The 25,800-nt window shown below is 37.7% G+C and overlaps 2 protein-coding genes across 3 annotated transcripts in view; one reads left to right on the top strand and one right to left on the bottom strand.

Moving 5' to 3' along the window:
- dock1.L (dedicator of cytokinesis 1 L homeolog) overlaps window positions 1-25,800 on the top strand; it is a 269,367-nt gene that overhangs the window by 122,290 nt on the left and 121,277 nt on the right. The window lies entirely within an intron of this gene.
- insyn2a.L (finhibitory synaptic factor 2A L homeolog) lies at window positions 893-25,665 on the bottom strand. Its single transcript, XM_018225173.2, has 4 exons — window positions 25,491-25,665; window positions 15,106-16,294; window positions 3,279-3,350; window positions 893-1,109 (listed from the first exon to the last, which is right to left on the bottom strand). The coding sequence occupies exons 2-4, from the start codon at window positions 16,287-16,289 to the stop codon at window positions 926-928; spliced, it is 1,440 nt and encodes a 479-aa protein (XP_018080662.1). The 5' UTR covers window positions 16,290-16,294; window positions 25,491-25,665; the 3' UTR covers window positions 893-925.

The following is a 25,800-nucleotide window of genomic DNA, read 5'->3' as shown; positions in this document are numbered from 1 at the left end:
CCAAACTAAGAAAAAAAACTCTTGGCTTTTCTTACCACAATATGGCATTTGAGTCTTCAGATCATAATAAAATTATCACGTGGTGTCGCTATTATCCAACACGGGCTGGCTAAAGTCAGAACATTGTTGTTTTTTTATTTTTCGATGGCAAAGCATTTTTTTCCCCCCCTAAGAAAACAGTGTCCTGTAGCCTTGACCCTGTCAACGAACCATAAGATTAAAGGCATGTTCTGACTTTGGCATATGTTATACCACTCACATCAAATAAATAAGCAAATTATATTTTTTTAACAATTCATCTACAGATGCAAGCGACAAAAACGAAACAGAAAATATGCATTGTAGTCACATCTATGAGGTTTCCAGCTGTCTCTGACCGTTTGTAAATTTGTGCTTTCTTCAGATTTTCAGTGTGCTGAAAATTGCACTTGTCCCCAGCTTTTTTTTAAAAAAAGTAATGCAAAAAATAAAGTTTTGATGTGTTTTTAAGATTAGCATCTTAAATATAAAGTGCTAAACTGTGAAAGAAAAGTGAACAGTTTTTTTTATGTTAAACTAAAAATAAATCAATATAAACCCTTTGGACTGTGGAAAAAACAAACAAACCAAAGTTTGGTTCATTTTACCCTCATCCTCGCCAAATCAAATCTGACCGTTTCTCGGTTTCTGTTCAGCGTTTACATCCCGCATAATGAACTGCTTAGAAGAAGTTGGCATGTTGTGATTTTTTTTTTTTTTATATCTTGCTCCTACAAATGTGTGGCAAGTATAAAGGCCTTTTTGGTACACACAGTGGGATCTGCATACTGCCCAAGGCAGTGTCTTCCTGATAACACAAACTTGTTACCAAGATCTTTGTAAATGGATTGTTGGATTTTGGGTATGTGCCTAAGAAGGACTGAGGCTCTATTTCCAGGAGGTTCAGCTAAAGAAACCAGAGTTTCCATCTTCCATGTTTTTTTGATTCTGTTTTGGATTTTTGCTTGGGAGTTGATGTGTAACTCTCTGCAGGATAAGGCAAAGGTGCAACCTGAGATTCCTCAACAGGATTTAGTTTTTTCAAGACTGGTTGTAGTTTGTCTTCTTGCTGTTTGAAATCCAGTTCAACACTGAAATAGTAAAATTAAAAATTAAAGCACCAAAGCTTTGTAATTAAAATAAAATAACTGATAGCATTATAAAAACAATATCAATATGCTTTAATTTAACATTTTTAGTTGGACACATGGAATTTAAAAAAAAAAAAAAAAAAAAAAAATTGACATAGGTAGGCAAGATTTTGTTAATATCAGACTGAAAGAAAGTAGAGCAAGTCACACAACTACAGTATGGAAAGTAGAGCAAGTCACACAACTACAATATGGAAAGTAGAGCAAGTCACACAACTACAATATGAAAAGTAGAGCAAGTCACACAACTACAATATGGAAAGTAGAGCAAGTCACACAACTACAGTATGGAAAGTAGAGCAAGTGACGCAACTACACTATGCAAAGTAGAGCAAGTCACACAACTACAATAAGGAAAGAAGAGCAAGTCTCACAACTACAATAAGGAAAGAAGAGCAAGTCACACAACTACAATAAGGAAAGAAGAGCAAGTCTCACAACTACAATAAGGAAAGTAGAGCAAGTCTCACAACTACAATATGGAAAGTAGAGCAAGTCTCACAACCACAATATGGAAAGTAGAGCAAGTCTCACAACCACAATATGGAAAGTAGAGCAAGTCACACAACTACAATATGGAAAGTAGAGCAAGTCACACAACTACAATATGAGAAAGTAGAGCAAGTCACACAACTACAATAAGGAAAGTAGAGCAAGTCTCACAACTACAATAAGTCAATTAGAACAAGTCACATAACCACAATATGGAAACGGGGAAAGACTACATGAGTTGCAGCTAAATTTTTCTTCTTATAGAGGCAGAAGGTGAAGAAACAGATCTGTTCTGTGTTTTGTGATACTGTTCAAGATTTCTACGGTGCCACAAATGGGGATAACATTAATTTTGTGGGGGAGGGGGGCTCACTTGTTAAAACTTACAGTTTGGTTGAAATTGCCCAATTGATTGTGTAATTTTACAAGACTTATGCTTGGCCATTTTGGCAAGTGGCTTCACCCAAATGGTGTGCTCAACTTGGATGTCCCCATTGTTCTGCCTTTGCTATTCATACAGACCCTGTGGCTTGGGATCACATCAATAGCCCTAAATAGTCGTTGTCCAAACTTGCCACATAAGTTTATTATTAAGCCCCAAAAAGACACCGTCTTTTTCGGATTTTTACCAAAAAGTCAGAAATAGTGGGAATTTCGTGCTAATTCCAGCCCAAACCACAGAAACTTCCAAACAGGATAGGGACCTCTCCCATTGATTTATGTACAAGCTAGGCAGGTCAACCCTTCCTTCAACCCTTCTAATTTACTCAGCGTTAAACTGAATAAAAAAAACATTTTATTTAGAAGAATTGCAGTAGTATCCATGCTATATTCAAATAATGTAAAATGTTTACCTCCCCCCAAGGTTACATACACAACATAGCTTTCAGCTGGTTAACTACATTGTTTGTCACAAAAGCTACGTACTTTTCATAGAAACTATTTTCCAAGGGAAGCAAAAAAAAATATATATTTTTTTGGACTAAACAGGAGGAAATATTAAGCATCAATTATGGAGCATACTATAGTCTTATTCCTTATAAAGTTCATTTGGAAATGGAAACATTCTTATTTGATTCTCCTTGATCATTTTTTTTCTATGTGGGAGAAGAAAATATACTTTTTTTTTTTAAATAATATCCCTTCTAGTGTTAGTTTATTTGCAGTTCTTGCTGCCAGCACATCAGTCATAATGCTGCTTACATTTAGATGTATAGTTGGAAGCAATAAAGTGGGGTTGACTATTAATCACTAGGGATGCACCGAATCCGCTATCCTTTGTGAAAGATTAGGCCGAATACCGAACCGAATCCTAATTTGCATATGCAAATTAGGGGAGGGAAGGGGAAAACATTTTTTACTTCCTTGTTTTGTGACAAATTTGTAACAATTTCCCTCCCCACCCCTAATTTGCATATGCAAATTAGGATTCGGTTCGGCTTGGAAGAAGGATTCGGCCGAATCCGAATCCTGCTGAAAAAGGCCGAATCCCGAATCGAATCCTGGATTCGGTGCATCCCTATTAAACACAAAATTAAGGGCACCTTTAAGAGATATATATATATATTCAAAAAGATAGAAAAGACAGTGAATGCTAAAGCATTATGGTGAACATACCTATAGATAATGCATGCGCTATTCCTGCATGTGTCACAGTTTGCTGTATCTTGGCCAGTTCGATATGAAAGCCTATAAGGAAAAAAAAAATGTTTTACTTACTTGCATTACATAATTTTTTCTCTTCCTGTTTGACACAGAAAATATTGGGTCACAATATGTAAAACATAAATACTTGTATAAATGGTGTAAGCCCCTCCCCCCGGGTAAATTTACACATAATATTCCTCCTCTGTGTAGTTGCATTATACTTTGCCTTAACAAGGTGCAATATAAACCTGTGTTTAGCGAGAACACTATAGAGCAGTGATACCCAACCTGTGGCTCGTGAGCTAACCCTAAATGTTGCTTACAGTGGCCTTAAAGCAGGTTTTTTGGTGGAACCAATTAACACTGTTGTTCCCATCCGGTGCCTCCCCAAACTTCCACCCCACCTTTATTCACATTGGACATTTACTGAGATAATAGGAATGGACTTGTTAAGAATTGAATATCTATATGGTTCAATTAACACTAGTGTTCCTGCCTGATACCTCCCCTGAGCTTCCCCCACCTTCACCTAACACTGTTTAACACAGAGCAGTGTGTAAAGGTGGCCATACACGTAGAGATCCGCTCGTTTGGCAATCTCTCCCCGATGTGCCCACATTGAGGTGACCAATATCGGGCTGATCTGATCATAGGCTCTAGGGCCCAAGGATCGGATCAGAATGGAGGCAATACGGGCGGTCGGATCACGGGACTGCATCAATAAACAGATACGGCCGCGATCTGACGGGATTTTTAATCCTGCCCAAACTACATTTGGCAGACTTTCGGCCATATATAATTTGGTGAAAGCCCGTCGGAGGGACCTACACACGTGCCGATATGCTGCCAACCGTGTATGGCCAGCTTTAGGCTACAGGCTTGAATTGCCTTTTTTTTGTCTACTTCTTGTGTGAGCCAATAAAATCACCATGATACAAAGTTCATTTATCTTTACAGTGTGCTGCAGTTCCTTGGACTTTGTGTTGTTGAATCCAGGCTTGGAGGCAACTACCTGTTTGGCACCTTAAAAAAAAAAAAAAAAAAAAAAAAAAAAAAAAAAAAGCTTACTATGTTCTGACTGCATGGGTACTAGTGATGTGCGGGCTGATTGGGCAGGTTTGGGCCGGCTACCTCAAAATTTCTTTGGGTACCACACTGGCAGTTTCCGGCCAATCAGTTTATAGACTTGTGCCTACCATGACTCTTCTTTTGTGACATCACTGTGGTGCAGGCGCGGGTCTATAATTAGAGGGGACGGAGCGGGCCGGCTGTTAGGGGGCGGGGTGGGTTGAGGAAAACTAGGCCCACACATCACTAGCGGGTACCTGTAACATTGTGGAAAGCGTCTTGCCTTCCTGTAAGCTCCAGTTCTCTTGTAATCAGCAGCACCCTAATTTAATGTTTTTCCTTGTGGCTTCTCCAATCAAGAGTACAAACCGTAAAATTATCCAATCAAGCCACAGATGTAGGCAAGGCTGGGGAGACACTACAAACTGAAGGCACTGCAGAAATGAGGACTGTCCAAGAAGAATCAGTAGGCTGTAACCTTTACCTAAGCTCCTCACACTGAACATTTCATGCAGATTTCATCCCACTCCCACAGATACTATACTGTATAAGTACCAAAGGCTAACTCCCTAGCTGGAATGAAATAGTTTTTGTTACCTTGCATCTATAATATCCCTATAAACCTTGCTCCAGTCCTGAATCAACTCTCTCCCCTGAGAATGCGAATTGTTCTTTTTTTGTACTTGTAGTTTTTCTTTCTACTTTTGTTATTGTTGCACCGCTGCATCACACTGCATATTATGTGCTTGTTTTGCAAATATAGACTGCATCTCACTGCCTATAGGTAAGGGTTGCCTCCTTTTCTGAAAAAAAAAAAAGAAATACTGACCTTCCTACACGTTTAACCTTTTCCCCTATTAATATTTGTATCAGAGATCATTTTTACCCTGGCAACTCTTAACTGCATATAATGTGCCTGGAGAGCCAGTACCCATTGCCTTCCTCTCTATAAAACCAACTATAACACATTTAATCTAACTTATCTAGGACACCATGATTTAATGTTCCATTAGTTTATACTTTTTTTGCCCTCCGGGTTGATTGGAGCAGTGTTTGCTTTAGATTTTGAAATTTCGAAGGAAATAAAAAAAAAAAGCTACCAGTTTTTTAACACTCCACAAAAATATCACCCCTTTGTTAAAATTAAGGGGACATCTGTGTACGCAAATGGATGGAGAACCCCCTATAATATCACCTCAGTTGGAGTCCATGGAGTGCATGTGTAAATACTATTACATCCTGAGCATTTTAGGGTAAAAAAAAAGCACTCCCCACTTTTGCACAGTTTGGAACTGGAACTCCGTAGGAACTGCTAGAGGTAGTTGGGCGGTTAATCTGCTAAGTCTCACATTATTTTTAAAGGAGAACTAAAGCCTAACTAAAGAAGTAGCTAGATATGTTGTACATTATGTTCTGGGCTTCTGTACCAGCCCAAGGCAACCCAAGTGCTTTAGCAGTAAAGATCTGTGTCTCCAAAGATGCCCCAGTAGCTCCCCATCTTCTTTTCTGCTGATTCACTGCACATGCTCTGTGCTGCTGTCACTTACTGAGCTTAGGGACCCACTCACAATATACAGTACACAAAGAATAGAAATGTCACAATATAAGGCTGATTAGTAATTAATACAGATAATTACTACATGGCAGTACAGAAACCAGTGCAATTAGCATCAGAATTTAATAATCAGCCCTGTGGCATCATCTTATATTACAGACAAACCTCATTTTCTGCTGGATAATTAGTGACGACCCCTAAGCTTAGCTTCTCAACAGCTGCTCAGAGCCCACTGAGCATGTGAATTTCACAGACACTTTCCAAGATGGTGACCCCCTGTGAAGCTGAAACTTTAGGCTGGTGCAATAAGATCAGTTTATAAAATATGGCATTTTTAGGTCTATTCATTTTTAGGGTTTAGATCTCCTGTAAAGGAACAGTAACATAAAAAATATTCAAGTGTTTTAAAGTAATAAAAATATAATGCAGTGTTGCCCTGCACTGATAAAACTGATGTGTTTGCTTCAGAAACACTACTGGAGTTTATATAAATGAGCTGCTGTGTAGCAATGGGGGCAGCCATTTAAAGGAGAAAAGGCTTGGATTATACAGCAGATAACAGATAAGCTCTGTAGAACATAATGGTGTTATCTGTTATCCACTATTTAACCTGTGCCATATAGCCTTTTTTCAATTTCCACCACTGCTACTCAGCAGCTTGTTTATATGAACTATAGTAGTGTTTCTGAAGCAAACAGATCAACAGAACATGATATTTTCATTACTTTAAAGGACTAGTAACATGAAAAAAAAAATGAAAAAAATTTGTTTGTATTTAACGAAAACAAAAACCCACCAAGACACTTTTAACTTTAAATATGCGACAGGGCGACGATCCATCGTGCAGCCCTCGATTTCTCCTCCCTGGCTATCTCCTATAGATGGAGAAATTGAGTGGCGCACGATGGATCGTCGCCCTGCCGCCGTTTCTGAAAAGGAGCGCAAGCGCAGAATCGGTAAGTTATTTCTTAATAAAGACTTTGCAAATTTAAAGTTAAAAGTTCTTGGTGTTTTTTTTTTGTTAAATACAAACAATTTTTTTTGTTACTGGTCCTTTAAAACAATTTCTTGGTGTTACTGTTCCTTTAAGCATCTTTACTGATATTTAGGTGACTGTAGCATAGAAAATTGGGTGTATTGAACAGCTGTCATCTCCAGGAAATTGGGTCCGGCAGATGACTTATCAAGGGCTTTTAAATAAGTGTCCGTATTCCTTAATATCTGTGCAATAAGGAAAGGCATTGAAATAGGTTTTATGACCATTACCTGACCTCCTTGTATTGACCGCTAACTAATTACACAGATAGGGAAGATTAATGTGTGTATTAGCAGATAAATTAACCCTAAATTGTGATGGCTTGCAGAATACAGTGAAGGTAATTTATCCATTATTATCCAGAAACCTGTTTCCCACATAGATCTGATGTACCCGCACTATTTCAAATGTTCATTTTTGACTCTCATAAGACAGTTATTCTGTTTGATGTTAAAGGGATGGTTCACCTATAAGTTAACTTTTAGTATGTTATAGAATGGCCAATGCTAAGCAACTTTTCAACTGGCCTCCGTTATTTATTTATTTTTTTATAGTTTTTGAATTATTTGCCTACTTCTTACTCTTTCCAGCTTTCAAACTGGGGTCACTGACCCCATCTAAAAACAAACGCTCTGTAAGGCTACAAATGTATTGTTATTGCTACTTTTTAATACTCCTCTTTCTATTCAGTCCCTCCCCTTTTCATATTCCAGTCTCTTATTCAAATCAGTGCGTGGTTGCTAGGGTAATTTGACACATAGCAACCAGATGGCTGAAACTGCAAACTAGAGAGCTGCTGATTAAAAAGCTAAATAACTCAAAAACCACAAATAATAAAAAATGAAAACCAATTGCAAATTGTCTCAGAATATCACTCTCTACATCATACTAACAGTTCACAAACAACTACTTGTTTTCAGATAGATCACCAGAAATAACGACTTTTTCCAATTACTTTCTATTTTCTATGTGTGATCGTTTTTCTAATATTGAAGTGTTAAGTGTCGTTTTTCACCTTCTAAAGCAGCTCTGGGAGGGGGGGTCGTCGACCCTATAAACTGTTCTAAATTGATACATTTAGTCGATACATTTCTTATCTTTGTCCCTGCTGAGCATAATCCCTGGGTTTCATTACAGGCAGCTGTTAGGGTAGGGGCACACTGGGCGATTCTGGGAGATTTAGTATCAACTAAATGTTGCAAAATTGTCACAGTTTAGAGTCTGCACCTGAATTGCTGAGCTGCCAAACTCAAATATTTGGAAAAACAGTAAAAAATAAATAATGGGAAGTAATTGAAAAAAAGTCTTTATTTCTGGGGAACAATCTGAAAACAACTGAACTGGAAAAAGTGTTTGGAAGGTGAACAGACCCTTTAAATATGCTGAAATGCATATAAGGGGTAAGTATAAAGTTAGGGGCATTTCCCCAGGGGGCAGCTAGTCTGGGGGGGGAGGGGGTCTACGTGGGGTGGGGGTTAGGGTTTTCTTTGGTAAACTGTTGAATTCTCCTTTAAATAAAGCCAATAAGCTGGTTTTGCTTCCAATAAGGATTAATTATATCTTAGTTGGGATCAAGTACAAGCTACTGTTTTATTATTACAGAGAAAAAGAAAATCATATTTAAAAATGTAGATTATTTGGATAAAATGGAGTTTCCGGATAACGGATCCCATACCTTTATCAGAATAAAAGTATTGCCTTAAAGATATACTCACACCTTTTTTTTACATCTATCATAAAATTGACTTTGCATGCTACTTATAATTTTGCCATAAAGAATTTGCCCAATGCTTTTGCATTACTGTCTGACTCCCTGTGTTTGTCTATGAGGGGGCTGCCATATTTGTGCAGCAGGAGTCCGTTAGCATTAGAAACGTTAACTGACAGGCGGAGGTGGGACAGGCAGGTTTAGGAACTTCAACTACTACGTACAAAAACAAACCTCTCCGCAAAAAACAACCAACATGACCTATAGGTAACTTTTAACGAACATTCATATTTTAAAAAGTAGTTTTTAGTGTCAATATCACTTTAAATACGCATAGGAGGCCACATCTCTATCACACCTAAAACCACGTGAACACTTTTTTACTGAGGAGTGCATGAGCCAGCATTTCCACCCCCAAAAAATATAAGTTTACAGTCACTTTTTCATTTTATATTGCATTTCTAAAGAATGATAAAAAATAATAGTTTATCCAAGTGTGTGGTCTTGGGCTTTTTTAACAATGTCCTAATGAATATGATCTAACACCAGCAGCCCACATCTGTATAATGGGGACATAGTGTTTCATGTAGACTGTAAAAGAACGTACAACACATGGAATTAGAAAGACAGAGACCCTTGCTCCCAAGAGCTAATAATCTTTTTATAGGTGTGCTCCACCTAATTCCACATAGGCAACTTTTTAGCTGCTGGATATATCTCCATAATAGCAAGGTAAATAAGCAATTGTCAGTCGCACATGAATGCTCCTTGAACAATCTGCTTAGTGATACAAGCTTGTCACTTTAGGTCAGGGGCACACGGGCAAATTCGGGGAGATGTAGTCGCCTGGCGACTAATCGCCTCTTCTTCGGGGCGAACTGCCTTCGCCTCCCGAAGAAGAGGCGATTAGTCGCCAGGCGAATAAATCTCCCCGAATCTGCCCGTGTGCCCCTGCCCTTAATGATTCCAGTTAGTACCACAAGGGTGGAGAAACTATGGACTGTCTAGTAGACCTTTTAAATTGAATAATAAGCTGACATGAATACAACCCGTAATCAAAGAATTTCATTATATTTACAAAGGAATGGTTGAGATTTAATTGAATCTTAAATGATTACCTTCAGAAATAAATATTACCAGCTGTTAGGCCAAATAGTCTTGTTATAGGAGCCCTGCTATATGCTCTGCTAAGGTCTTTCCTAGTTTACCTACATCCCGGGCAAGCCCCCATCCCTTCTTACAGTATATCCGATGAGATATGAAGACTACCAATGAGTTATTGCTTTACATGCTATTGTTGTTGTGCCTGTACCCATAGCTTTGTGCTCTAACTTTCCCTGGCCTTGGTGCTGCACTTTTCAGGCAGGCTACATGTACTTCACTTTCCCATATAGAAAACTGACCAATGCAGTCTGTGTTCCTAGATTTACTAATAGGATCAGCTGCATTTACGGTTGGGAAAAAAATACAAGCCTTTGTATATATATTTTTTACCTTTCTGTCCTATTCATAACTGGAATAGAGCATTTTTTACCGACCAGGTGGCAACCCCATCAACACTGCACTATCCAGCTAGTGCCAGACGTCTCCCTGTGCATTGCACTTAAAATCCCCTGTCCTGCCCTTGACTGATTGTAGATCCTCTTTCTGCTTTTATTGAGCTTTGTCTGCCTTGTTTCTGTTTGTCCTTCTTGTCTCTGCTTTGTTCTAAGCTTTGGCCTGGATCTTGACCCTGTATCTCCAACCCTGCCCTGCCTGTTCCTGAATTCCTCTAACTCATCTTTGTTCTATATCCTTGGCTCTGTCTTTTCTTGGATTCCTGCTGTTTAACCTTGACTGTACTAAATAAAGCAAAGCCTGTCCTGCTTGTACGCAGTATCATTCTTGCCTATTGTATCTGTTCCCGGGTAGTTGCTTCCTCCTTAAGGTGGCCATGCACAGATAATATCGTATAAAACTAATTTTCGTACGATATTCGGTGGGTGTATGGTGCGAGACGAGCCGACTGAAATCAGCAGAAGATATCAGTAGGCTTGTTGATCTGGTTGGCTGGAAAGTTTTGATTGGACGCCTTTGAAGGCCCCCGAACATCAGCTATTGTTAGTTGTAAATCGTCAGATACAGGTAGAATTCTATTGTTTCTACCTGTATATCGGACTATTCAGCTCTATACGTGTGTATTGAATGGGAAAGATCTTTTCCAGGAAAGCTTTCATCTCTTCTACTGCAAAGAGTGCAATTTCACTTTCTGCATTAGTGATGGTTCCCCCAACCCATTTTAAAGCTAAAAAAAGTGAATGAGGGCTGGCGGCATTGGGAACACCACTATGTGGCACCACAAAGTCCAGAATTGCCCTTGGCTACTAGGTCATTCATTGCTGTTAGACTGTTCAATATAGTGGCCACCCTATATATGTATGGGGGCTTATATTATAATCATAAGAGCTTATTTTTGTTAATTGGAGGCCATACAATCCCTTGGATGACCACACAGTGCCCTTCTGAATAATTTTGGAAGGCCTTCAGAAATATTGTTTAAAAAGCCTGCAAAACCAGGAACTGAAGGTTCCCTGATGGAATTAACATATAAGGTTCCTTTAGTTAATACTGTCATCCAAAGACCTCATTGTATTCTTGAGCAGTATGGGGGCCATAAAATTCCTTGGACAGTTACACCCTGCCCTCCTGTATAATTTTGGTAGGCCTCTAGAAATATTGCTTAAAGGGCCAACAAAACCAGGAAATGGTGCCCTGATGAAATTAACATATAAGGTTAATATTGTCATCCAAAGAGCTCATTTGAGTTCTTAAGCAGTCTGGGGGCTATATAATTCCTTGGACAGCCACACCCTGCCCCCCCCCAATAATTTTGGTAGGCCTCTAGCAATATGAAGGTGCCCTGATGGAATTTACATATAATGTTCATATGGTTTGCATATACTACAAAATATCTAGAGAGCTCAATATATATATATATTTTTATTTGCAAATTCCCGTGTTTTTTCCTGTCTTATAGTTTAGTTTAAAAAAAAATAGTACATAAATAATGCACACACTTTTCGTGTTATATAATCTAAAGTTTTGAACACAGTAGACTGGACGGGGCTTCACTCTGACTTATCAAATGTAATTATTATAAGCCCATATTTCTAAAGAGTGTATAATTGAAGCATACACATTACATACAACACTAATTAGTTCAGAAGGTAAACAAGGCTGTGCTCAATAAAGCATGCTAACATTAAAAAAAATATTTGTAGAAATTGTATTTACTTTTACACAATAAGTTGTATATCAGGTCAAATAAATTTTTAATATTATTAATAGGTTTGCCACTGCTTGGCTGCTCTTGGCAGTAACACACTGACTTTGATTAGCTATATTTTTCACTGGCTTCCAAGAAAAGTTAGCAAAAAATTGAAATATGTAAATCCTAAAGTTCTGATTATAAACTAGAGCGCACTGGAACATATTCACACACGGTGAGCACATTTGCCCCATGCAGTGTCCCATAGCAACCAGTCAGCAATTAGATTTTTCTGCCTACCGCAGGCAGAATATTTAAAGAAGATCTTTGATTGGTCCCTATGGGTTACTGCTTTGAAGCAGATTTGCCCAGTGTTTGTAAATTAGCACCACTGTGTATTTTTTATTTTATAATTTCTTTTATTACTCCTGCAGAGGCCACATTATCACTGCACACATTTTGTTTTTTAAATTAATATAGCTAATGCTTTAAAGGAGTCCTCCCCAAAAACTGATTTTTGCTTAGTGAAAGAAAATGTGAATCTAAGTACCTTTCCAGTATGCATTAATTAAATATTTTCAGTGGGTTTAAAATTTTTATAAATGTTATTGAACTTCTGTTTTCTACTTGAAAACATTCTCCTCCGGGTCTGTATTAAAGGTCTGTTATTTTGGCATATGCCCATTCAGTTGGGTTTCTGGAAAAAAAAGTGTATAAATACAATAATTTTTTACAGGCCTAAATTATTAAAACAGGCTGAAAGGGAAACCATGACGGTCTATCTCTGACTTGTATGGCTAAGGCACACAATGCAGATAATCAGCTTTTCTTGCTTGTTCCACCCCCATCCACTCATTTGTGTTGCTCCGGTGACGTGCATGGCTTCAGCCTATTTGCTGCTACACTAATCGGGTTTTGGCCTAAAAATGCATATTTTTTAAAACCTGCTCAGTGTATCTGCACTCAGGCCAATGATGTGCCAGTCATGGAGCTGCACGAAGGAGCAGAACAAAATGCTGGCAGAAAAAAAGCAAATTGTCTGCATCATGTGCCCCTAGCTGAACAATTATTTCCAAAACTTCTCCCCCCTATGGCTCACTGAGTCACTGAATCCCTCCCTCACCTTGTTCCATTGTGAAATGATGGATTCTGGGAATTAAAATCCTTCTGCTTTCCAAAGAGTCTGTGTACCACCCACTATAGAAAGCAGAAGGACTTCAAGCCCAGAATCATTTCACAATCGAACAAGGGTAAGGGAGGGATTCAATGACTCAGTGAGCCTAAGTGGGGCTGGGAAATGGTTCTTAAGAGCTTCATGGTTTCCTGAAAAATTACGTATGCCTGTGTCAAAAACAAAATGTAAAATTATATTTCTGGGAGTTCACAGTTCAATATAGCTATGCACGTTTTTTTTAACAAAAGCACCATAGGCAAAAATTAGGGTATTTATTCCCTTTCCCTTAGGCTCACAGAGTCATTGAATCCCTCCCTCACCTTGTTCCAATGTGAAGTGATGGATTCTGGGAATTAAAATCCTTCTGCTTTGCAAAGAGTCTGTGTACCACCCACTATAGAAAGCAGAATGATTTCAAGCCCCAGAAGCTATCATTTCACAATGGAACAAGAGTGAGGGAGGGATTCAATGACTCTGTGAGCCTAAGGGAATAAATACCCTCCTTTTTGCCTATGGTTATTTTGTTAAAAAAAAACGCGCATAGCTATATTGAACTGTGAACTCCCAGAAATATAATTTTACATTTTGTTTTTGACACAGGCATACGTAATTTTTCAGGAAACCATGAAGCTCTTAAGAACCATTTCTTGGCTTGGAAATGGTTCTTAAGAGCTTCATGGTTTCCTGAAAAATTATGTATGCCTGTGTCAAAAACAAAATGTAAAATTATACTTCTGGGAGTTCACAGTTCAATGTAGCTATTCCATTTTTTTTTTAACAAAAGCCCCATAAGCAAAAAGGAGGGTATTTTTTTCCAGTTCAGCAGATCATTTGAATACAATCAGGCACAAAGATTCTGCTTTCAGTAAGCAATTGCCTTTACTAATAACTGGAAAACCATTTTCAATGAATGTTTGTTTATTAGAAAATTAGAATTACATTTTGCTTTCCTCAAACTTGATTATGTGTTGGGATATAATTTCTTAGAGAGCAAGGGTCGTTTTTATGGGACTGGATTATAAAAACTGCAAGAAAATCTAAGGCCTCAGGGGATTATACAGTCACCTCTATTTCCAAGCAGCCTGTCACACTGAATCTGGCCATGCTAATAGCTCTACTGTTCTGAACACTTTCCTTCATACTCCATTTTTATTTGCATTTAAATATATATGAAGAGAATTATCCTGAACATCAAGCTAACACAGCCTTAAAGAAAAAATGTGACCACACAACTCCCTGTTGTAGCACAGATATAGGATTCTCTGGTTTGCATATTGTAAGTAAAAGGGTTTGTGATAAGGTTGGGACACCGACAATACTGCACATTAGGGATGTAAGAAGCCTTAAAGGAGAACAAAACCCTAAAAATGAATATGGCTTATATAATGAACTTATTGCATCAGCCTAAAGTTTCAGCTTCTCAATAGCAACAATGGTCCAGGACTTCAAACTTGTCACAGGGGGTCAACATCTTGGAAAGTGTCTGTGACACTCACATGTTCAGTGGGCTCTGAGCAGCTGTTAAGCTAAGCTTAGGGGTCATCTCAAAATTATGAAACAGAAAATGAGGTTGGCATGTAATATAAGCTGATTATTAAATTCTGATGCTAATTGCAGTGGTTTCTGTGCTGCCATGTAGTAATTATCTGTATTAATTACTAATTTTCTATTCTATGTGTACTGTATATTGCGCGTGGGTCCCTAAGCTCAGTAAATGACAACAGCACAGAGCATGTGCAGTGAATCAGCAGAAAAGAAGATGGGGAGCTACTGGGGAATCTTTGGAGACACAGGTCTTTACTGCTAAAGGGCTGTGGTTGCCTTGGGCTGGTACAGAAGCACAAAACATACTGCACAACATTTCTAGCCTACATCTTAAGTTAAGCTTTAGTTCCTTTAAATACAGCTTGGATGATTCTATTGAGTGGTTTTAACCTAACAACAGGGTGAATGCAAGTTGTGTAGCCCCAATAGTAGGTTCTTGGAACTGGTGGCCAATATTCACTTACCCCTCTCTGTGCGCTTCTCCTTTCTCCAACTCCTGAATAACACCCAAAAGCACTTTTATGGTTTCCTGGCTTGAACTTATCAGATTTTCCATGGTGTGGACCTGTGCTTTTAAGTCTACTACTTCAGTGTGAGGCACAATTTGTTGGCATTCACCACTCAAAGCAACTGCTATCTGACAAGGCCCTTTTTTTTCCGTGGGTAAAACATTGATCCGAAGGGCCTGTTCGTTGCTACATTCCGTTGCTTGACACTGTGACTGGGTCGGACAGGCTTTCGTATGTACGTCTTGCGTTTGCAAGCCATTAAGATGCGCAGTTCTTTTATTTCCTTCCTCCGTCGATGTACTCGGCGTCCTTTCAGAATCATTCCCAGGATTGGATTCCTCGGGATCTGTCAAGTTTGGGTTAAGTGTAGGCGAATGAATTGTGGCTTCTTCTTTCAAAAGCACTTTTACGTTTCCGGGTTGATTAGACTGCATGTTCCCCAGTGGACGTCTATCATATTTTGATGCTTCATGAACATGGCAGATGACCTGTTCCAAAGAAGTGTTGGCTGGATTTTGACAAGTAGGGGACTCATTGATACAGCTGTGCAAGTCGGTGCTTTTACATGAATCTGAACAGTTACTAGTAGAAAGCGGATGAATGGCGTCCATGTCTTCACTTGAGTGTATCATCAAGTCTCCCACCACTTGCTCGTTGACCCTGCTGCACTGAACGGTCTCCCCTGAGTTTTTATCCTTTGCGTCGATTATAAATCCATTGTTGTGGTTTTTTAACGGATCCGCCCCGGTGGGGTTTTTTAAAATATTCCCTTTTTTCCGATCTAGAGGAAAAGTTTGGTAGCGTTTTTTTAGATCCGGAGAAGTTTGGACCCCTGTGCTCTTTGTTACGTTGGGTATAGACCTCCGAGCGGGCACGGTCATGTACTTCCGATAAGCTTTGTAGGAAAGAGATTTGCTGTCTTTCTTCTCAGTTTGCGGCACGGTAGAAAGCTGTTTATCCCTCTGTTCATTTTGAGCCTCGCAAATATCTTTGAACCTCACTTGGAGGGCTTTATTCCTTTTTTTGATCTGTCTGTTGGGGTCCAGGGCATATTTCATCTCTAAGGCAAGTGAAACCGCTTGTTCGACTTCGCTTTCCGAGGATGTCAGCACACATTTGTCCTCTTCTTTGCTCACCATGTTTCCTGCAGACAGAAATGGTGTAATTGATTAATCCCTGTGTCAATGCATTATGTTTTAGAGCTTTCTCCTACTCCACCCCCTCACGCAAGCCTAATCATTCAGTACTTTTACAATTATCCACTCGATAACCCTGCCTCTTATGTTCCTTAAAGGATAGCGACAAGTTCTGAAGTTCCACAGGGGAAACTCTGATTAAGGGATGTCTACAGTAGTCCTGTTTGACTTTTAGAAAGTCACAGTGGAAGACAACAGATTGAAAGCTCTACAGGACAGGCATTGACTGAGCTTTCCTGGGCCCAGCCGAACAGCACTGAAGTATCACTGCCACCAGTATAGAAAATGGAACAACATTTACCCATCATCCCCCAATTTTAATTAATTAGAAATAATTTCCTACAGGATCTTGTGTGTCTCTGAAAAATATATCTCTTCATGTGAAACTGCCATGTTTATTTCCTTAAATTCATTTAGAAAAAAATCAGTGTTGTGGCTTAGTCAGTGAAAATGTACTTTTCATGGTAATTTAATAACCCCCACTGGGATCATACAGTTCTAACCTTTATTTCTGTTGAAAAAGCACTTGCTGCTTGAATCTAAAGGATTTCTGATTTACAAGAGTTACTGCATTTTGTAAATCCTAAGAATCACACATAAATGTTATTTTAAACAGCGGTCAAGTGTCCTACAGGACTACAGGCTGAAAGACTTTCTAATATTTACAGGTAACAGGACATTTGTTGCAAAGAGGTTGTGCATCTGTAGGTGTTGCATAATCAGATACAAACTTTAAATGTTATTAATTTTTTATGGTTCCGTTAAAGTTATTTGTACAGGTATGGAGACCTGTCATCCAGAATGCTCTGGACTTGGGTTTTCTGGTTAAGGGAACTTTCTGTAATGTGGATCGCTATACCTTAAGTCTACTAAACAAAATCATTGAAACATGAAATAAACCCAATAGCAGGGTTTTGCTTCCAATAAGGATTAATAATATCTTAGTTGGGATCAAGTCCAAGCTACTGTTTTATTATTACAGGTATGGGACCTGTTATCCTAAATGCTTGGGACCTGGGGTTTTCCAGATAACGTACCTTTCCGTAATTTGGATCTTCATACCTTAAATCTACTAGAATATCATATAAATATTAAATAAACACAATAGGCTGGTTTTGCTTCCAATAAGGATTAATTATATCTTAGTTGGGATCAAGTCCAAGCTACTGTTTTATTATTACAGGTATGTGAACTGTTATCCAGAATGCTTGGGACCTGGGATTTTCCAGATAACATACCTTTCCGTAATAAGGATCTTCATACCTTACGTCTACTAGAAAATCATGTAAATATTAAATAAAACCAATAGGCTGGTTTTGCTTCCAATAAGGATTCATTATGTTTTAATTGGGATCAAGTACAAGCTACTGTTTTATTATGACAGAGAAAAAGGAAATCATTTTTAAAAATGTGATTATTGTGGAGTATATGGGAGATTGCCTTCAAATAATTTGGACCTTTCTGGATAATGGGATTCCTGATTATAGATCCTATACCTGTAAATGTTACTGCTATTCATTGTAGTAGTTGTATATACTTCTCTGTCCTCTAGGTCTGACCATACAAACGATATAACAGAAGTCAGTTTTCTCATCTATTTCAACATCTATTTCAACATCTATTAATTAGCTAGTGTCTGCTAGATTGTTGCAGCAGTCAGAACCAGAGGTGCAAAGAATATACAGCAGCCAGAGTGATAGCACAGACTTTACAAAAAACATTGAAAATATTTAATAGGTAATAGAAAGTTGTTCAGAGAATTTAAATTATTTTTCATTCCTCGTTAGACTTCCGCTCTTAGTTTTATAGAGTAGTCGTAAGCAAACTGGTAGGAAGCAGGTACAAGTTGTTTTCCTATGCAGGTATGGAATCTATTATCCGGAAAGCTCTGAATTACGGAAAGGCTGTGTCTCATAGACTCCATTTTAGCAAAATAATTAAACATTTTTTAAAAGGATTTCCTTTTTCTCTGTAATAATAAAACAGTAGTTTGTACTTGATCCCAACTAAGATACAATTAATCCTTGTTGGAAGCAAAACAAGCCAATTGGGTTTATTTAACGTTTACATTATTTTCTAGTAGACTTGAGGTATGGAGATCCGAATTTCGGAAAGATCATTCATTCTGGATAACAGGTCCCATACCAGTATGAAATTGATGCACATTCCAACTCTCTATACACTGATGCCTTTTCATCTGGCATCTTTCAAGTCCCAGATCTAAGAGTTCCTCTACAATAATGGACGGGCGAATTGTGAGCTGAAAGGAAGTCTCATTTTGGCTTGTATATCTTTTATCAGCAGTAAATCTGTTTGGATTGGTATTTTGAGGGATTTTAGAGAAGTAAGCTGTGTTGAATGACAGTACAGAGGAAAAGCTCTTATCAAGCAGCCAGATTAATGGAAGTCTGTGTGCTGTTTACAGGTGACATTAAAAAGCATGACATGTCGGTAAATCAATCATGGGAAAAGGTTCCTGATAAGGATTGGAGGCCTTTAAAGCCTTTATAAAAGAGTTCATCGCTCTATAATTAATAAAAGGGGGGTTTATATTCATTTATTAATGTTAAAGCTATAAAAATGTGCTTTGTTTTTTTATTCTTCTGATCCCCTTCCCCATACAGTATATCAAGCCTTTACTTTTTTTTTTATCACCCATTACCTTTTATGTTTTTTTTTATTATCTCACATTGACTTTTTAGGATCAGCAGCCCGCAGATGTACTACAACTTCTGCAACTAAATAAAAAAAAACATAAAGGCAAAAGGTTGCCCTTATTGTTGTCTTTACAAAATTAAAATGTTCCACATTGTGCATTCGATAAACTGACATTTCAAGTGGCTTAATTTTTTCCTCCAAATTGGGAGCTCAGTAGGAATATACTATTTATTGGTATTGCTAAGCACACACATGGAGATCAGTGGAGTTGGACCAAGCTGGTCTTTATCCAGTTGGACACAGGAGACTATCTGCCCATGTGTAGCCACCTTAAATTAGCTATGAAATGTACCACTCCATATTGGGGTTGTTCACCTTTAAATTAACTTTTAGCATGATGTACATAGTGATATTCAAGTCACATGACTGGGGGCACCTGGGAAACTAAGATTTCAAAATAAAAATGTGTTGCCCTTTTGAAAAACAGATTTCATTGCACGATTCTTCTGAAGAAGCGCCATTAACCAATGCATTTTGTAAAATACATGTTTTCCCATGGCAGAATCCCTTTAAATATGGTATAGATATGAGTGATATTCTAAGACAATGTGTAATTGGTTTTCATTTTTTTTTATTATTATTATCTGTGGTTTTTGAGTTATTTAGCTTTTTATTCAGCAGCTCTGCAGTCTGCAATTTCAGCAGTCTGGTTGCTAGGCTCCAGTAAATGAAATACAAATAGGAGAAACCCTAAATAGAAAGATGAGTAATACAACTTAGCAATACCTATAAATCTGTAGCCTGAAAGAACATTTCTGTTAGATGAGGTCAGTGACCCCCATATGAAAGCTGGAAAGAGGCAAATAATTCAAAAACTATAAAAAAAAGAAAAAATTAAGACCAGTTGAAAAGTTGCTTAGAATTAGCCGTTGTATAACAAAGTAAAAGTTAACTTAAAGGTGAACTAACCCTTTAAGCACTCTTATCACTGGAGGGAGTTGGAAGGCTCTTTGATGACCTCATACAATGGGAGAAATATGATTACCAGCTCTACATACCTAATGTAAATCTCTACAACCCTGAACTGATTTACACTTAAAGTAGAATATTGGACTGTTGAGGTCCATACACGGGCCGGTATTGTTCAAGTTTGGAAAACAAGTGGTCGGCAAAATAGGCCACATGTAGCCTACATGGCCCTAGTAGAAACTCCCTGTAGTTCTTATTTTTTAAAAAAGTAGGTTTTTGTGTGCAAGTAACTGTATTTTTAAAACTTCATACACCTTATGGGACCAACTGCAATGCTTGGGATCCTGGGTTTTAAAAAACATTTAAACATGAATAACCCTAATAGAATTGTATTGTCTCCCGATGGCTACATTATAAAAAAAAAAAAGGCAAATTTGTTAAAAAAGAGAAGTTTGGGAAATGACTTTCCATATTTCTGGATAACAAATCCCATATTTGTACAGATATGGGGCCTGTTATCCAGAATGCTCGCGACCTGGAGTTTTCCAGATAATGAATATTTTCGTAATTTGGATCTTCATACCTTAAGTCTACTAGAAAATCATGTAAATATTAAATAAACCCAATTTTGCTTCTAATAAGGATTCATTATATCTTAGTTTGGATCAAGTTCAAGGTACTGTTATTATTACAGAGAAAAAAGAAATCCTTTTTAAACATTTGGATTATTTGATTATAATGGAGTCTATGGGAGACAGCCTTTCTGTAATTCTGAATAACGTGTTTCCGGATAACAGATCCCACACCTGTACTCACTTCAGTATCGTTTATTTACATGGTTACTGGCTCAAATTCTCTAAAGCCTGTATTGCTGAGATCGTGTAGTAGCTGCCAATTACATTTTGTTTTACTAAATATTACAAGAAATGCAATATATTGACGTGAACTTATTCAAACTGGATTTAAGTCAAAGAGGATACAGGAAGCTTGTCTTACCATCTGAGAGCATTACATTTACCAGCAGCTGCTCCTTTGCATTTTTTCTTTTACTGCAGGACCAGTACGTACATTGAAATATATATATATATATATAGGCACGGGACAGAATGATTGGGACCTGGGGTTTTCTGGATAAATAATCTTTCCACAATTTCAGTCTCCATATCTTATCTGCTGAACAGAATATAAATATTAAATAAACCCAATAGAATTGTTTTGCCATCAATTTGGGAGATGGCCTTCCCACAATTCGGAGCTTTCTGCTTAACGGGTTTCCAGATACGGATCCCATACCCTTCTTACCTGTCTTGTCATACATGACACTTGACTGATTATATTATACTTGTTGTTTTTACATACTGTATGATATACCGAGTGATATTCGACCCTAGAAGTAAAATCCTTCGAATTCGAATATCGAATGCAAAGGATTTACCGCAAATACTACGATCGATTGAAGTAAAAATCGTTCGATCGAACGATGAAATCCTTCGAATCGAACGATTTTAATCAATCGATCAAAGGATTTTTCTAAGATCAAAAAAACCTTAGAAAAGTGATAGGGAAGGTCCCCATAGACTAACATTGTACCTCGGTAGGTTTAAACTGCCGAAGTATGTAGTCAAAGTTTTTTTTTAAAGAGACAGTACTTCGACTATCGAAGTCATAGTCGAAGGTCTATTCGATGGTCGAAGTACCCAAAAAAATAAACTTTTTTTTACTTTGAATCCTTCACTCGAGCTTAGTAAATGTGCCCCTAAGTATTTGCTTCTTTAGAAGTGGTATTCCCTGCATGTGGCCCTTTTATATCTCTTGCATTACATCCTTCTTTGCTGGTATGGGAGCTGTTATCCAGAATGCTTATGACCTGGAGATTACGGATAACTGATCTTTCCATAATTTGGATCCTTATATCTACTAGAAAATCATGTAAACATTAATTAAACCCAATAGGCTGGTTCTGCTTCCAATAAGGATTAATTGTATCTTAGTTGGGATCAAGTACAAGCTACTGCTTTATTATTACAGAGAAAAAGGAAATCATTTTTAAAGAGGCACATTTATCAAAGGTCGAATTTTGAATTCATGTGAGTTTTGAATTTAATTCATTCAATACGAAATTTAAAAAAACTCGATTTGAGTATTTCTTCAAAATAAAAAACTGTCAGGAAGGCTGAAAACAACTTCAAATTGATCCCTGGACCTCTCCCATTGACTTAAACAGCAATTTGGCAGTTTTTAGTAGGGATACACCGAATCCATGATTTTGGATTCGGCCGGACCCCCCAAATAATTAACAAAAGATTCGGCCGAATAACGATCCGAATCCTAATTTGCATATGAAAATTAGGGAAGGGGAAAACATTTTTCACTTTCTTGTTTTGTGACAAAAAGTCACTCGATTTCCATCGCTGGCCCTAATTTGCATATGCAAATTCGGATTTGGTTCGGCCGGGCAGAAGGAGTCGCCCAAATACGAATCCTGCTGAAAAAGGCCTAATCCCGAACCGAATCCTGGATTCGGTGCATCCCTAGTTTTTGGGTGCCGAATAGTCGAATTGGATTTCTTAAAGGGCCAGAGTATGATGAATCTCGAAAATCTAATTTAATTTTTTTTAAAAAAACTCAAATCGAATTTGAATAACTCCCTAGTTGAATTTGACAGTTTCCACCTTAAATTTTTTTTCTAAAAATTCATTTTCAGATTTTCAATTCGACCCTTGATAAATCTGCCCCATAGAGTTGGATTATTTGGATAAAATGGAGTCTACGTGAGACTGTTTTCCTGCAATCGGGGTTGTGGGTTTCCGGATAACAGATCCCATACCTGTATATGGCTTTCGGGGGTGCAGGGCTACAGACTGGGCAGCCTTTGCAGAGAATACTATTTAATAGCTGTAAAGTATTGGTCGGATATGTACTTTCCAAGTATTAGTTCTGTTTCTTTCCTGAAGAGCTAACGTTGCAGGCACTTGAAGGCAACGGCTGTGAGAGAGACAGTTTATGAGATGACTCCCATTCCCAGAAGCATCCTATCTGCAGTGCTGATCCAGGCATTGGGGGTGCATGTGAGCTGTGAATAATCACCTCTCAGTTTTCGGGGGGAATTCTGTACCGTTCCAGACATTCCTATCCACAATGACCTTGCTGCAGTAAATCACTGCATCCCAGGACTGAACGTGTGCAAGTTTTGGGAGACAAGACCTTGTTCTGGATCTCCTTCAGCCCAATGACCTGTCACAGGAATCGTAAATTATTATCGCCCATAAACCGGATGCACCTCAAGCATCACCCGCTCCAGGTGCTTGTCCTTTTTACCAGTGTTCTGCCTTTCTAAACACATTTAATGCAAGCTGCTCAATAAGCTTTCATTTTTATAGGCATGAATTATATTAGACAAGCTTCCTCGTATCACTATTCCCAGCACAACCCATCAACTTCAAATGTGTGCGTTAGGCTACAACATTCCCCCACATCTCTATCGTTTCACCATCAACGCAGAAGATTTACGGAATTTTTTTTAAAATACAAGTCCTGTTCAAAGGCATGGGGTTCCTAACCATCCAGGGGTCTTGTAATACACGAATCCTGCCTTCAGATGCTGAGCAATTCAGAACTAGATGCACTGACCATGAATATTTCAATGAGGAAAGAGACACTTAATGCAGATACAAGTGGAGGAAAAACCTCAGTGGGTTCAGATGATAAATCTTAGGCAGGACAATCTCTATCGGCCTGACAAAAGGGGGGAATGGGTTATGGTCAGAATGAATGTCAGCTGTGTAACACACACACACATACATATATATATATATATATATATATATTTATATATATATATATATTTATATATATATATATATATATATATATATATATATATATATATATAAATATATATAAATATATATATATATATATATATATATATATATATATATATATATATATATATATATATATATATATATATTATGGACAGGTATGGGATCCATTATCCAGAAACCCGTAATCCAGAAAGCTCTGAATTTACTGGAAAGGTCATCCCCCATAGACTCCATTTTATTCGAATCATCCAGATTTTAAAAAAAATTATTTCGTTTTTCTCTGTAATAATAAAACAGTAGCTTGTACTTGATCCCAACTAAGATATAATTAATCCTTATTGGAAGCAAAACCAGCCTATTGGGCTTATTTAATGTTTACATGATTTTCTAGTAGACTTTAGGTATAACGATCGAAATTACAGAAAGATCCCTTATCCGGAAAACCCCAGATCCCGAGCATTGTGGATAACAGGTCCCATACCTGTATATGCGCGTGTATGTATATATATATATATATATATATATATATATATATATATATATATATAGATCAACCCCTGACTATCCTTGCTTTTAATCAACACACAAAGCAAAATAAGTATATTTACATTCTATAACAACTATAGAACACATATATATTATATATATTATATATATATATATATATATATATATATATATATATATATATATATATATATATATATATATATATTCTGCAAAAAAGAACCAGCAAGCACAGGGTATTATCAAATCAAAAAATGTATATTAGGTAAAGCAATTATAGCCAACGTGACATTTTGGTCCCAACTGGGACGTTTCTCAACGGTATATAGCAAATATATATATATATATATATATATATATATATATATATATATATATATATATATATATATATATATATATATATATATATATACACACATATACATATACATACACACACATAGAAGGGTCATTCATTATTCAGGTGAAAGTGATGGAAGGAGCCTTCCCCTATGGCATTTTCTCCTTGATGAAGCGCTGGCTTTGAGTAACTAATTTGCTTTTAAATATTTTATTTCCCTGTTAAATGCTTGCCCCCCCCCTATAGGCTCCCCTTCTTCGACGTCCATCATCATGATGTTTCCTAACAACGGGGAAAGGTGGGCAGCGTTAATGACCAGACAGGTATAGAGAAGGCTTTGCCTCCTGCATCAATAAGTAGGTTTGTTTAAATTGTCACCCACGGGATCAAGCGTCTTATTATCGTTTGCGTCCAATCCAGCCCAGATGGCGAATATACATTGGATGTGGATATTCTACTGGAGATCAAATCAGTTTTTTTTGCACAAGACTCTGCATTTTAATTCATTTAAATTTGAATTTAATGACACATAAAAGTTCTGATATAATGAGACTAATATTTCTTAGTCTGCAGCATGAAGTAGCAGCTTGGTGGATTAAGGAGCAATATCTTCTATGCAGATCATATTCATGGAGGAGATGAATTTGTCCGAGAGATTCTGCAACCCCCCCCCGCCTGTATATTAGCATCTTTCTCTCATCATCAGCTGGGCAAACGCTATCAATAAACATCTATCAGACATGTCAGAGCTCACGTTAAGGTGCTTTCTGGGCTGATGAAGACGTACCCCGAGCCGAACGTCGCCAGGGAAACATGCACCCCCCATCCGTTGGCACTTACCTTAGGGATCCTTAGAAATAAGTGGACGACTGCAAAGTTCCTTTTCGATGCATTTCTCTGTGTGATCAGTCCTGCAAGCCTAGTAAGGAACGAGTGTATGTGGTCCAGCATCTGCTGCAGGATATTTCTAGCAATCGCCTTGCCTTCCTGAGAGTTCAGAGCTGCTACCATCAAGTAGTTGTCTTGGCTTATTAAAACTTGTTGGTTTTTAGATTTTTCTTCTTCTTCTTCTGCAAATGGGGGGGGGGAGAGAGAAAAAAAACTGGAGGTCTGGGCAGAGCACAAACACAAAAGCTGCTCCCTCCTCGAA

The sequence above is a fragment of the Xenopus laevis genome, chromosome 7L, assembly GCF_017654675.1.
Source record: "Xenopus laevis strain J_2021 chromosome 7L, Xenopus_laevis_v10.1, whole genome shotgun sequence".
Lineage (NCBI taxonomy): Eukaryota > Metazoa > Chordata > Amphibia > Anura > Pipidae > Xenopus > Xenopus laevis.
This window is presented reverse-complemented; position numbering and strand designations above follow the sequence as displayed.

Excerpts from the sequence above, each read along its gene's own strand:
- insyn2a.L (XM_018225173.2), bottom strand. The coding sequence starts at position 16,289 with ATGGTGAGCAAAGAAGAGGACAAATGTGTGCTGACATCCTCGGAAAGC. Across the intron at positions 3,351-15,105 it reads GGAGAAGCGCACAGAGAGGG|GCTTTCATATCGAACTGGCC; the intron begins GTAAGTGAATAT and ends TTTTCCTTATAG. Across the intron at positions 1,110-3,278 it reads AGCGCATGCATTATCTATAG|TGTTGAACTGGATTTCAAAC; the intron begins GTATGTTCACCA and ends TTACTATTTCAG.